The sequence below is a fragment of the Mya arenaria genome, chromosome 8, assembly GCF_026914265.1.
Source record: "Mya arenaria isolate MELC-2E11 chromosome 8, ASM2691426v1".
NCBI classification, from domain to species: domain Eukaryota; kingdom Metazoa; phylum Mollusca; class Bivalvia; order Myida; family Myidae; genus Mya; species Mya arenaria.
In genome coordinates this window covers 72,560,958-72,575,099 of record NC_069129.1, presented here as the reverse complement: position 1 = coordinate 72,575,099, position 14,142 = coordinate 72,560,958, and the positions used below count along the sequence as shown (strand labels likewise).

General features: G+C 34.9%; 1 protein-coding gene across 6 annotated transcripts in view; it reads left to right on the top strand.

The window, feature by feature from the left end:
• Positions 1-989: 989 nt before the first annotated feature.
• The window catches only part of LOC128244989 (protein MTSS 2-like), a 64,682-nt gene continuing 51,529 nt past the window's right edge, over positions 990-14,142 (top strand). For 3 of the 6 annotated variants that reach the window (XM_052963171.1, XM_052963167.1, XM_052963166.1), the window contains exons 1-3: positions 990-1,405; positions 7,956-8,017; positions 10,238-10,311. In XM_052963171.1, the coding sequence (XP_052819131.1) occupies positions 1,334-1,405; positions 7,956-8,017; positions 10,238-10,311 (208 nt within the window). In that variant the 5' untranslated portion in view covers positions 990-1,333. The remainder of the gene's footprint in view (positions 1,406-7,955; positions 8,018-10,237; positions 10,312-14,142) is intronic. The other 3 variants (XM_052963168.1, XM_052963169.1, XM_052963170.1) reach the window with 1 other exon arrangement.

The window sequence follows — 14,142 nt, the reverse complement described above, 5'->3', positions numbered from 1 at the left end:
GGGGGGGGGGGGGGGACAAGCAAACGCTATTTTTGTGAATATTCTAAGTATTTAAGAATACACTATATAAAACGTTTAACCTTCAACTCGGTGTTCGTTGTGTTTCAACATCTCCCTGACTTTTAAGGAAGTTTGCCTTGACTGCGTAGGTCGTTACAATATGATCGGTAGGATTTAAGACCTATCTTGCTAGGACACAACGATGGTTATGGATTATCCTTGGGCTTAATTAATCTCCTGATGCAAAGCAAGTTTTTTTTCAAACTTACTAAAGTATATGAAAAATGGGCGATTTGTTTCCTAATCAGGGTAAAAATGGACACTTTTAATAATATTTCCACTACACGTAGTGATATTCATATTATATACAAATGATAATTATCTATAGAAATGACAATACTGTAAACTATTTGCATGTGGGTTTGGGGTTACTTTTTCAAGACCATTGGAACAATTTGTTGTAAAAAATGGTGCATTTTGAGCATGATATATGACTTTTCTCCCTCCAAAATAAAAGGTAAACGCTAGCTAGTGTAGATTAGCGTTTCGCTCCGGCAGTGAATACCGTGCATTCTGCAATGCAACAATCAGTATGCCGCTTACATGTTTTAAAACATGCTATCATCGATTTTATGTTATAAATATATGCATTAAATAATATACGATTGGCTAATGTATTTAATTACGATATAAACCAAATTTTCTTAAATGAACCTGTTCAAAGTATGTAATATTTGACACTCTTTATGAATATTTTTAACACTTATATACTCGTTACCACTAAAATTACTTGACACGTGAACAATTTCTATATTTAATCAATATGCATTAAATTTTATATATTGTATTTGGAAATTGGTATTAATTATGAACTGTGTATAATTTGCAATGAAGATGTACTATACTTGCTGACATACATTTAGTCGAATGTAGCCACAAAAGTGCGCTGAGTTTATAGCCAATCATGTAAGGGTTTTACTATGACACGTGACCTTAAACCAATTAGACAAATGGTAGACCAACCAACGTCGGTAACAGTTTGATAACAATGGATGATTTCTGTGATTTATTTCGGTGTATCAGGTCCTTTTTGGATTAAACACATTTAAAAGTGCTTCATTCTTGTATACATTAAATTATGTTGACCTTAAAACCTTGGATTTATAATTTTCGAACCTTTGAACATGCTGTCATTATTGAAACAAGAAACAAGAATCTTGTAGGGAAAATAAGTGGGTGGGGAAAGTTTTGAATCGTGCTTGTGTATTGTTGAATTTGTTATCGAATAAAGAATATTTACTTCATCAGAATATCGGATTAACCATCAAACAGTATGGATGGGAACATTGACAAGGATATTGGGGCATTCGGTGCCCTATTTCTCAACATTATTTCAGAAATGAGGGTGAGGATTTTTTTATATAAATTACTCAAATTCATTAGTAACATATATGTATGTAAATATATTTTTTATTGTGAGGTTAAGGTGTTGCATGTTTAGGAAACTTTTTTACCATTTGAACATTCCTTCTGTATCGTAGAGTCGACAAAACAAATATTGTCAAAGACTCTGCAGTGACTGCTTAAATATGGACTACTGGTAAGCTCTCTTTGTAAGACTATGAGCTAGTGTTTCAGTTGGTATTGAATCAAGTCACTCTTCCTCACAGTCACATGATTTATGTACTGGCATCAGGAGTAAAGGGCACATGTGATTGAGGTGACACCGGGATTAGTTCAGTTTAAGTTAGTTAGAAACAGCCAGTTCTGTCAAGTCAGTTGCTAAAGCTCAGTGATTGTGTAACAGCAATTGTGCAAGATTAGGGCACTTCTTTCCTCCATGGTTCATCAGAATCATGCTCAAGTTCTTGGTAAAAACCGGTATTGGTTTCAATTTTAAATAATATTAGGCACTTAAGAAAGTACCTCAGTTGCAACGGTTTGAACATTGTAAGTTTTTAAGGTTGATTTAGGGGGTCATGGTGCATTTTTTTTGTTTACCTGTAACAGACAAAGTGGCTCGTACAAAATCATAAAAGAGTCCCAAGCGGTAGAACTGCTGTTTTTTGTTGTTCGATGTTTGTTTAATGTTTTTTTGCCCAATTAAAACCGCTGCATTTGATTTACATAAAAGTTGCTTATGGTATACTACCTGTAAACATGTCAATTGCTCCAAGAACACTTATTTATTCCAGATAATTAGATGATAACTTTTGTTACCATGTGGATGAAAAAAATAATGCATTTCTTTTAATACCTGCATTCTTTTCAGTGACCATCAAATATCTACCTCTGTTTCTAGGAAGCTGTATGAATTGAAGCAAAGGCAATTAAGAGTGTGTGAATTACTTCCTGTTTTTAATGCCTTAATCTTTTCTCCTGCTGTTCTAGCAATCTATCCAAGGTGTGCTGCTGTGGTATCACTGCTCCACATGTTTTTTAATTCACTACCCCAAAGTGAGAACAAAGAATTTGAAGTTGAGGAATAGCTTTTTTCTTTTGTCAGTCAGACTTTGCTCAGTCTTAGAGATGGAAAGGACATGGTGCTAATCACAAACTCTGCATTTTTAATTGTTTTACATATTTTGTGTTTGTTATTAAAGGCTTTTTTTACATGCATGCTTTTTTAACTTAAACTTAGAATAAACTCATTTTTGAAAGACTTCCTCACACAAAGGCAATATGATTTGTTTCTGACTTGCTATAGCTTTCCAGCGAATGTTTTGTGTAGTACTTAAGTTAGTACTTGTGAATTGTGCAGGTGCAAGTAAGGTTTGATATAAGTTTTCTTCAAGACAATTTGTATAAATGTGTTCCGAAATAATTTGAAAGATTACTTTCTCATGTCATGGATAAATGCAATTACAAATTGAACATAAAATATACAAATCATTATGTAAATTACATCTCGGACTCCATTAAGAGTCTGTGTCTTTTAGATGCAGACTTTGGTGGTTCTCTATATAATCTCTGTTGTGCATACCCTAATTTGAGCACATTTTATAACAATATTGTAACAGGATTATAAACATTTTATAAAGCAAATATTTGTTTTTATATTACATAATGTCAGAGGTTAAGTAACATTTAATCTGCTCATGTACAAGGAGACATTAAGAACTTGTTGCAAAAGAAAACAAGATTACCTGATAATCCAGATTAATCTCTGATCCTCACAGTAACTGCTTGTGCTACATGTTAACATGAATCATTTACATATTTCTATCAATAATGAAGATTCGCCAAGTGGAAAGTGCCTTCATACAGAACAGACCCTGTTGTGTAATTTCATTTATGTATCAAAAAACATCACTTTGCCTAACCATTTAGTCTTAAAGTAAAGGAACATTTCTCTAAAAAGTCTTAGTGTTTGTAAATTTGAAGAATATAATTTATTTGTTGTAAGGTATCATTCAGTTTCTTAAGACCTGTGTCAGCTTCAACTATATGTATCATATACCTTTAAGGACACTACGTTGATTGACATTGTTGATAAACTATCTATGCAAATAGATTTACAGTCAAGTGGATCTTAAATAATTTTATTGACATTCAAACAACTCGATCAATTATGATCTAGACAGCATAAATAAAACATGTCACCATAATCTATACATTGAATCCATGTTATTCTGTAACACTGGACTTGTGCTTTACAGATATTGTATTCATAAACCGCTGAAGTATAAATGGCATTTGTAAGAAGCAGATTCAAATAGAGACTGTGCATTCTGTATGCTATTTCTATTTGTTCTTAAAGTTTTTTGTGTTTTTTTTTGTGTCTGAAAGGCAAATATCTCCTCATTTCCTTTATATGTGGTACAGCACTAAATGTACATGTGGCACCACACTGACACACTACATGTACATGAGAGCTGTACATGTGGGTCTAAACAATAGTTCTGTCAAGTGTTGCAGAGCACCATGAATCATTGAATAGTTTGGTAATGTTGTAAAATGTAAACATAAGAGAATCCAAGGAAGGTCGGAATACTTTGGGAATACTTTGTCTCTGAACACATTCAAAGTGACATTGGCATTTATTTTGATACTTTTAACACCTGGTCAAATAAGTACTGACAGTAGCGTGTGAATTGACTTTAGCCACTGATAGTCAGATAAACAATGATAAGAACAATATTTGTACATATACTTGTGAATGAGTTAGAAAAGTCTCTCTAAAAGAAAACATACAAATATATAACGAAGTGTGTGACGTAGTTAAACAGTACAATGCGAACACCCGTAGAAACTATGTTGTGATTTGTGGCTGAATCAGTACCAATAATAATGGGGTAAATACATAATAGTCAAAATCCAAGACTAGACTGCATCTGCATTGATTCCACTTTGTTTCCCTATAATAGGCCTAGCTTAAGTTGGCTCAACCGTTCATGTTTTGTAGCCAACTCTGATTGGAATTCAATAGAAGCCTCTTTCAATTTTGATGCAAATCTTGCCACTTTGTACTTAATGGAGTGCAGTTTTCTATTTAACTGAACATATTTGAAACCAACAAAACATCAATAGGCCTGTGGTGTCTCTTACCAGTGTTGAACAATGTTCGTTGATTACAACTAAAATTACCCTATTTCAGATGTTGGAGGCACTAACGTGTGGTTTTGTTTAGTCAACCAGATTTTGAAGATAAAAATCCATTTACAATACAAGGATAAAATCTAGTTGGTGTCAATAGGTTTTGAAGAAGTACTTTCATATTCCAGTGTTGGCTTCTGTTTGTGTATTAAAATATTGGCTCCCTCTGTTCAATTGGACTTGGTTTGTTAATGGCTTTCAATGTTTCAATCTCTGGAATAGATTAATTCCTGAATCCAGACAGTTGTTACTGGTATATGGAAAACAAAAGCACAAAAATTCAATGACTGCATTTGCATGCATTCATGTTCGGATTTTTACATTATATCTTTTCAGATGTCTAAATAATGGACTGTAATGTAAATACTAACAATTGGATTCAATTCCATTTATTGCATTCTTTTTCTATCAGCAACTATCGTAAGGAAGCAGGACTTTCCTGAGAAATAGTCAAGTGTCATTATATTTATGAATTTGAGTCATTGTAGAACAGTTCCTTCAACCCTCCTGATCTGGGCCCAGTTTAAATAAGATCTCTTAGACAGAAACTTATGCTGCTTAAGATTGCTTAGGTACACCTGTATTAAAAGTTACAGCCAGAATCTATGTAATAAATGACCTTATGATATGAGTCAGACCAAAATCGGAGTTAAGCATAAAAAGTTATGATTTAAGAGTAGAACATTCTTGAAATCATTGAGTCTCAATGTCACTACTTGGGCCTAAAAAAAAAATACATTTGGTTTGGGTTACCCGACCCTACCTACGGAATAGGCGCCGACCCTACCGTTTTTATAGTCAGTTTGAAAAAAAAATAATGAAAAACTAAAAAAAAAATATGTAGTTTAAACCTTAAACGCTTATACAGAAGATAGCTTTAACACCATTCTCCAATGATGAAAATGATATTCTTATATAAAGCCTAATAAAAAAAAAAAATTAAAAAAAATTAAAAGCCTACCTACCCTACCTATTTTTGAAAAGGATGTAACCCTAACCAAACAATTTTTTTTTTTAGGCCTTGTCAAAATTACATGTTTGTCACTTTAGGGTAAGGTTGTTGTATTTTTAAAAGAAAATACATTTTTATTCTTTTATACTCACTTCATAATGTTCAGTGCAATGTGATGTACATGTACATGTACACATTAAATGGAAGAAAAACATATTTTTTGTTCTTATTTTTGAAAATGGGTCATTGAAGAAGCTTTATTGAGAAAAAAAACAGGGTCCCTTGGGGGGGGGGGGGGGGCTGGTATCAGCTTCAGCGAAGACAGGTAAAAAGGCACTGACTGTACATGCATATCAATTGAATGTGCGACTTTGTGGCACTGCACTTGTCTTGCACTGCTAACATGTGCTGACATTTGTGTACAGAACCTCAAATTGTTTGGCTCAGGGATAAACAAACTTGCATTTTATATCCTATGCTTGTCTGGTAGCTGCATAGTAAACCCCCATCATGAATTATTCCAGAATTAATTCCCATCTTCTGATGATGTTATGTCAGTCTTGAAGGCATGTGTGTTTTATGGGTGTTTTTACATCAAGCACTTTTTGTTCTGTGAGTACATTTACTTGCTTCTAAGGAAACTTGAAGTAGTGAACATAATATTTAGTAGTTCCTAGAGATTGATAGTTCATATTTTTAATTTGTTAGCTTCCATATGGAATGATCTCAGGATATATTTTGATATTACTGTGTTCTCTACAAGAACCAACTGCCGACCAAAATGGACGGTTCAAATGGTTATTGGGTTGGTTCAAATTTTTGGGTTGGTTCAAATTTGGAAAAGTATGTGAATTTTAAGTAGAATATGAAGGAGCTGGTCCGTTACTTAACTGTTTTAGACGGTGTTGAGGACCCAGGCAAATTATTAGTGTCACAATACAATTTTGTAGAGTTGACCAGATGATGGCCAAAATTAGCATCAAATAACACAATAAACATACATGTATCCATTTTTCCTGTTCTCATAGCCAAATGTTATTCTCCAAGAGATATTTATTGTCAAAAGGACTAGACCTTGTATACCATTACACTGATGACTAGGCATGTTTCATTTACATCCTTGTCATTGGTGTAATTACTGTCGGGGATATTTGTTTCCCAACATGTTCTTACCATTGTCCCTTGTGCGAGTGTTTGTCTTTGTTTCATTACTTGTGTTTTATGACTGTGGTACAAGCATCCTTCACAGTCATTAATTAGGTAACTTGTAGTGTTTAGCAATTAAGGAAATTAAATTAAATGAGTAACAGCAATTACATGTGTCAAGTCAAATTAACAGTGACCTTAATACACTGGTTAAAACGGACCTTATATTAGAGTTAAAGCTAAAGAGTTAGGGAGGGGCGCAGCATCCTGTCCTTATTTAGCATCCTCATGACAACCAGCATGTGTACTCTCTTGCTCTCATAATTAAATTCTCAATTCTAATATATATGTACTTGCATGCCACTGGTGCCTTTTATTTTCAGAGCTTTAGATAAGTGTAGTGTACGCCCTTTATGTAATTTGGTAAAGTGTAGTGTATGACTTGGTTTCATTCAATTAAGTGTAATGGGGATTGTTAAAGTTTACTGGCATACTGAAGAGCACACATACATGTATTTTACATACACAATGAACATAATTTTTAATGCAGAAATCATTTAAAACAATGACCAGTGGTGTACTATTCTTTGCATAAAAAAGCTTGCAAGGAAAATCACAGCATTTGAGTGATTCCACACAGGTATTAAAGTGGCCTTCTTTGATGGGTAAAAATGGTTGCTGAATGCTCCCTTAGATCCAAACTATCGTACCCATTCCCAAAGCTATATTTGACAAGTGATCCCAATCAAAATAGAAGAAAATATAAGTAAAAAAAAATATGAAAGTCTTTTACTTAAATTTGTTTATTCAGCATCCTAATAAATCATTTGATGAAAAAATGTGGGGATTAGAGAATTTAGAAATCGTTGTTTTACATTACATTTAGAGATCAGTATGCAATATTAAGTGTCATGATTTATTGCAATATTTACAATCACAGAGGTTGATATTTCAGCCATTTCAGGTCTTTGGAAAGGGAAAAGAAACAAATAATTTATTAGTTTCTGCATTTGCAGGAGACAGAAAAGCATGTTCGTTAACTGTAAATTTTCCCAATTTTGATGTAGAGAGATTATTTTGTATCGAAATTGCATTTTTCTCGACGCAAATATTCTCAAAATGTCTAGGGTTTTTCCCCATAATGAGCAGAAAATCCCAGTCCTAAAACAGTCGTATATTACTATGAACATTTTTTGAAAAAAACAACACTAGAATTAATTTTCATTCACAATGCCTCATCAGTATTTTTCTGTGTTTTCAGGGCAGTACCCCTATCTGGGAAGACTTCACTTCCAAGGCCTCCAAACTTCACACATCACTCAAGTAAGTATTGGCAAAATTAGAATGATCATGTCTACAATAGTCCAAAAAAACTCTAAAACCAGTCAGTGACAAACCCAGGTATATGAGGCTAATGCCACATTGGGTAAGAAAGGTTACCATTAATTTCTAATTGATCCAAATGTCTTTCAGGCAAGTGTACAGTATTATGTCAGGCAAAGGCATTCTGTCAAACAAGCTAGTGCATAACATTAGGAAAATGCATTATTCAAGACATGCATGTGCATTGTGTCAGACGAGAAAGTGCATTATGTCAGACAGGCATGTGCATTATGTCGGACAGGAGACGGGCAAGAGCATTATGTCAGACAGGCAAGTGCATTATGTCAGACAGGCATGTCATGTCAGGAAAATACATTACACCAGACCTGCAAGTCTTTTTAAGTCAGCTGGGCAAATGTATTATGTCATAAAAGTGCATGTAAGTGCATTATGTCAGACAGGAAAGTGCATTTTGTCAGACAGGTAAGTGTTCTATTCCAGAAAGGAAATTGCATTATGTCAGACAAATAAGTGTACTATGTCAGACTGGAAAGTGCATTATGTCAGACAGGCAAGTGTACTATGTCAGACAGGCAAGTGCATCATGTCAGACAGGCAAGTGCACTATGTCAGACAGGCAAGTGCATTATGTCAGACAGGCAAGTGCACTATGTCAGACAGGCAAGTGCATCATGCCAGACAGGCAAGTGCACTATGTCAGACAGGTAAGTGCATTATGTCAGACAAGCAAGTGCACTATGTCAGACAGGCAAGTGCACTATGTCAGACAGGCAAGTGCACTATGTCAGACAGGCAAGTGCATTATGTCAGACAGGCAAGTGCACTATGTCAGACAGGCAAGTGCATCATGTCAGACAGGCAAATGCATTATGTCAGACAGGCAAGTGCATTATGTCAGACAGGCAAGTGACTATGTCAGACATGCAAGTGCATCATGTCAGACAGGCAAATGCATTATGTCAGACAGGCAAGTGCACTATGTCAGACAGGCAAGTGCATTATGTCAGACAGGCAAGTGCACTATGTCAGACAGGCAAGTGCATTATGTCAGACAGGCAAGTGCACTATGTCAGACTGGCAAGTGCATCATGTCAGACAGGCAAGTGCACTATGTCAGACAGGCAAGTGCATCATGTCAGACAGGCAAGTGCACTATGTCAGACAGGCAAGTGCATCATGTCAGAAAGGCAAGTGCACTATGTCAGACAGGCAAGTGCATTATGTCAGACAGGCAAGTGCACTATGTCAGACAGGCAAGTGCATTATGTCAGACAGGCAAGTGCATCATGCCTGACAGGCAAGTGCATTATGTCAGACAGGCAAGTGCACTATGTCAGACAGGCAAGTGCATTATGTCTGACAGGCAAGTGCATCATGTCAGACAGGCAAGTGCACTATGTCAGACTGGAAAGGGCATTATGCCAGACAGGAAAGTGCATTATGTTAGACAGGCAAGTGCATCATGTCAGACAGGCAAGTGTACTAATATCAGACAGGTAAGTGCATTATGTCATGAAGGTTATTGCACTTAATATGTAAGGAAAGTGCATTCATCATGCAAGTGCATCATGTCAAGGACTGTGAACAATCTTTTACCTTAATTTTGAAGATTTTTCAGATACATAATAAGTTTTTTTTTTTGTGATCTTTGAGGTGAAGGATGTGTGTGACAAAGTAAGACATTTGGTTCTTATTGGATCTTATCTGAGCGCTCCAGACTTTCGTTCAATATGTGTCACTTGTCAAATATAGCTTAATTGAAATAAAACTTGAATGATTTGAGACTGAACCAGGTGCTGCTATTGATCTCCCTGATTGGTTTGAATGGTCCTTTGTACTATAGAAATTGTAGAGTCTACTCAAAACTCTCTCACGGTGAGTCAGTGTGTTTATGTTTTACAGATATATACAGCCAAATAACCGATTCTTATCAAAAAGCTTGCATGATGTTATGGGTAAGGGCTAGAGGTTGAAACCATTTCATGTCTGGATTACAGATTGATTTTCCATTTCCTGATAAGTGCCCCATGGTTTGCTACTAAACAAATGAGTATTTAAATGCGTGTTTATCCTCTGGTTTGAACATTTTAGAGATAATTTTAAATATTTGACATGAGATTTTTGCCCAATCAGTAATTTTAAGTCCTTTTTTAACAGTTAAAGGGAGTACTTTTTTACCTCTATTATCTGCCTTTTCAGGGGAACATTGACGGCCATTGCCGCATTTCTCGATGCCTTCCAGAAGGTGGCCGACATGGCAACAAGCTCCAGAGGTAAGGGAATATAGGAGACTGGGAAAGAAGGGACATTTTGATAAACCTCAATGTGTTCTGAAAATTTGATGTGGAACAAAAACATTAATATGACAATTCATTTGTATGTTTCTTTACCAAAATTTGGACCTACTTTCCGTGTGGTGACTGAATCATTGGCTTAAAAAACACATGATCTTTTGGTGGGTCTTTAGGCGCAATTAGTCAAATATTTAGTTTTGGTTTAAAACAATTTGTCTGGTATTAGAGCTTTATAAATCTATGTCACATTTGTGCTTTGTGAAGTATAGAAATGTTCTGAAAACTTTACAATAATCGTGAATTTTAGTTAATTGTTAACATGTTAGCAATTAACTGGCAATATAATAAATTATTTATACACTTGATTTTATCTTGATATAATCGGCTAACTCCATGTTTTAAATGTAGACTGAATGGGTTCAAAACATTGTTATTTTGACCTTAACTGAACCCTGTAATTAAATTATCTCCATTGTACATTGGAACTCATTGGTCTGCTGCAAATGAATACAAACTACAGCTTAATTGGACCATCTTGAACCTTGGCGATTTCTATCTTGAAAAACAATCTAGCTTTTAACAAAGTTACATTGGGATTTAAGGTGATGTTTGCTTAACTTTCATACAATACCGACCATTACATAGCAGTTTGTTGGTTGAACAAAAAGTCTGTCTAAGGTGAAAAAGAATCAGGCAATGTCCAGTTTTAGAGAGTAAAAACTGAGTGATTATAAAGCTGCTAAAGAAGGCACTGCCATTCAAGCAACAAAGACTATGCTAAGCATCATAAATGATAGGGAAGTCATACTCTAGGTTGTTGATAATTTCTTCCATTTCACCTGTTGATTTCTTACATGAAGGTTTCCTCCATTCATCTAATATCTACATGTATCTTCAAAGATCCGAGGGTCTGATAATGGTGGCCTCCAAGTGTATCTGGGCTGGTATGCTGCTGATAAATGGTGTACAATCATATCATATGTTGATGTTGAATTCATGAAAACATTCTAGTTGTGTGTGCTAAGTTGCTTACAAGTAATGCTGTTTTGAAAAATAACTGATAAAAGATAATACTTCATCTTAAAAAAATGGCATTTGTCTGCCTTTTGGATCATGAAATGTGTTTTGAAAAACAAAAATGTCTCCTTTTTTCCCCTCCTACTGAGATGCAAATGGCATTTAAATTCATATTTATTAATACTATATCTTATTGGAATCAAAACATGACATTTTGTGAATGGGAAGTTTCACATTCTTTGGTTTGCTTGTAAGTGAGAACAATCATCCCATAAAATACAAAACAGATTGAGCTGCATGTAAACTATTTACCATTGTTTTAACAAACTGTCTGACAGATAAGTTGGTGCAGATGGGGAGCAGTGGTGAAGAACTTTGGCCTATAGTGGCATATGTTGTGGTCAGTTTGTGTTGAATTAATCATGTTTAAACAGGTGGACCTAGGATGTTCATGTTAATGCCTGGCTTATGTTACATTGCTCTTAATCAAAGCTATTGGATTAGACTCAAACCTCAAAACAAAGTTTTGTGTTCTATATTTTTTATGGGCTTGTTTTCTTGCTTCAAACTGCAGGTTACAGTCAACCCTACCTGGTTCAAAACCCCTGTTAGCCCTCAGGCACCTGGTGGTGTGGTATTCAGTCCACCCATCATCATTCTGATATTATTCTTCATTCTAAAGTGCTCCTGATTGGTATATATAGTGTACATATTCATTATAATATACACATTTTGAAAAAGATATATGGACTGAGTTCTTTGAAATGAATCTGAAAACTTGTAACAGCATTTCAAAAAATAACTCTGAAGCAAACACAAATGCATGACATCCTGCTTAGTTCAATCAAGCTGTTGAAAAGGCTGTGTGCTTCCACAATTAAATCTCAATTTTTGAATATTTTTTTCTTGAAATATGATTTAATTTCATGTGCTTTTAAAAGTTGTGCAGCTGCTTCAAATGATATGGGTTTGGTGCATAATTCTGCCACAGTTTGTATAAATTTCATATTTAATAGGTTTCCGTTATCAAAGGATCTTTTGGCTATGGTGCACAGGAGATGTATTGTTCTGGCTATATTAGTTTGATCGTGGCACAATGTATTCAGCCTTGCAAAGCTTGATTGCTGGCCTTAACTTTGTTGGAATCAAATTCAGAAGTATTCCTTACTGAACATTGACAAAATTTATGAAGAAATTTTTGTTTTTGTTTCATTGCATGTTGGTACATTGAAAGGCATTTGGACTGAGTTTCTCTTAACAAAAAACATGTTCATTGTGGCAGAACAAATTAGTGCCTAATTTCACCTACTGTTCATTTGTCAAAATGACTGATTTAATTCTACTATATGTTATACCCAAGATACCCATGGGCTTTATTGATGATTGTGTGGGCTGAAAACTTCTTCTTGTACAACTGTACCTTGTGATTGTATTTAACATCATGATGCAACATAGATAGTTAACCACAAGTACATTTTTTCTGGTAATAATATTGAACATTTAGGCGTAGGTTTGTGTGTTATGACAAGATGACTATCATACGCTGATGCACTTTAATGCCAATCCTTGGTTTATTCTGAGTTGGGACGCCTTTATTCAGTATTTCATACCGTATTTTCTCGACTATAAGACGGGGAAATTGGGTCCCGATTTTTACCCCCAAAGTAGGGGACCCGTCTTATAAGCGAGTCGATAAAATATTAAAAAAAGATTCAAGTCAAAATCAGTTAAATTTTACATAGGGTATTCGTCTATCCAGTCTATCGTCTGCTGATATAAGTATGGGGCAATTAAGTAAACAACAACACGAAATCTCTTCACCGCGCGTGCTCTGACGTCACACAGTGTACCGTTATATCTGCATTTTTTCTCATGGCGCGTGTCAGTATAATTAGTTTGACAGATATATCAAATCAATAAATTGGAATCTTAATATGATGTAAGTACCTAACTGTCAATTTGATTAAGCAAACAAATGACAATGCGAATATGAATCCTTTATGTTCGTCGCCAATCAAGGGACAATATTGCCTAAAGCATTATTGCTAAACAAACACCTATTCATGCCTCGGCTTTTCGCAGTTATGTTATTGAAGCCATTTATTTTGCCGAAGAACTTCATTGGTGTCTTCAATAAAAAAATAAACTAAAACAAACATATGTTGTTATTGATTAATTATTACAATTTCGATAAGTAACGACCTGTCCTGTAAACTTATGTACTCATTTTTAACCTACCTCCAAATAGAGAGCTCACAGATGACCGCCATTTCCGTTGAGCTTGAACATTTTTACACATTAGGAAGAATTTTAGCATTTTAGATTTGCTTAAAAATTGACCCCGTCTTATAAGCGAGTCGAAACAAAAAGCACCAGATTTCATGGGCAAAGTTAGGGGGCCGTCTTATAAGCGAATCGCCTTATAGTCGAGAAAATACGGTAATGACAATAAAATACTTGACAGAAAGGTTACTTTTCACACTTTAAGTAATGCATATATATATTTTAGATAACACTTATACTAAGAATGTTTTTGTGGTATTTCTTTGATAATAACTGTCATGTATTTAGATCAAATAATTAATTGGAAAACATGGGTCAGACTGAAGATCAATGACATTATTTGTGTACAATGTTAAACTACTATTCGTCAATGAATGTATGATTTTCGTCACCTCATGCGTAAGTAAAGGTGTTAATGTACGCTGTTAACCACCTGTCTCAAATGAGTTCTGTTTGGACTAATTACTGCACTCCTTAAATACTTCTCTTTGTATAGCTGGCCAATGAGTT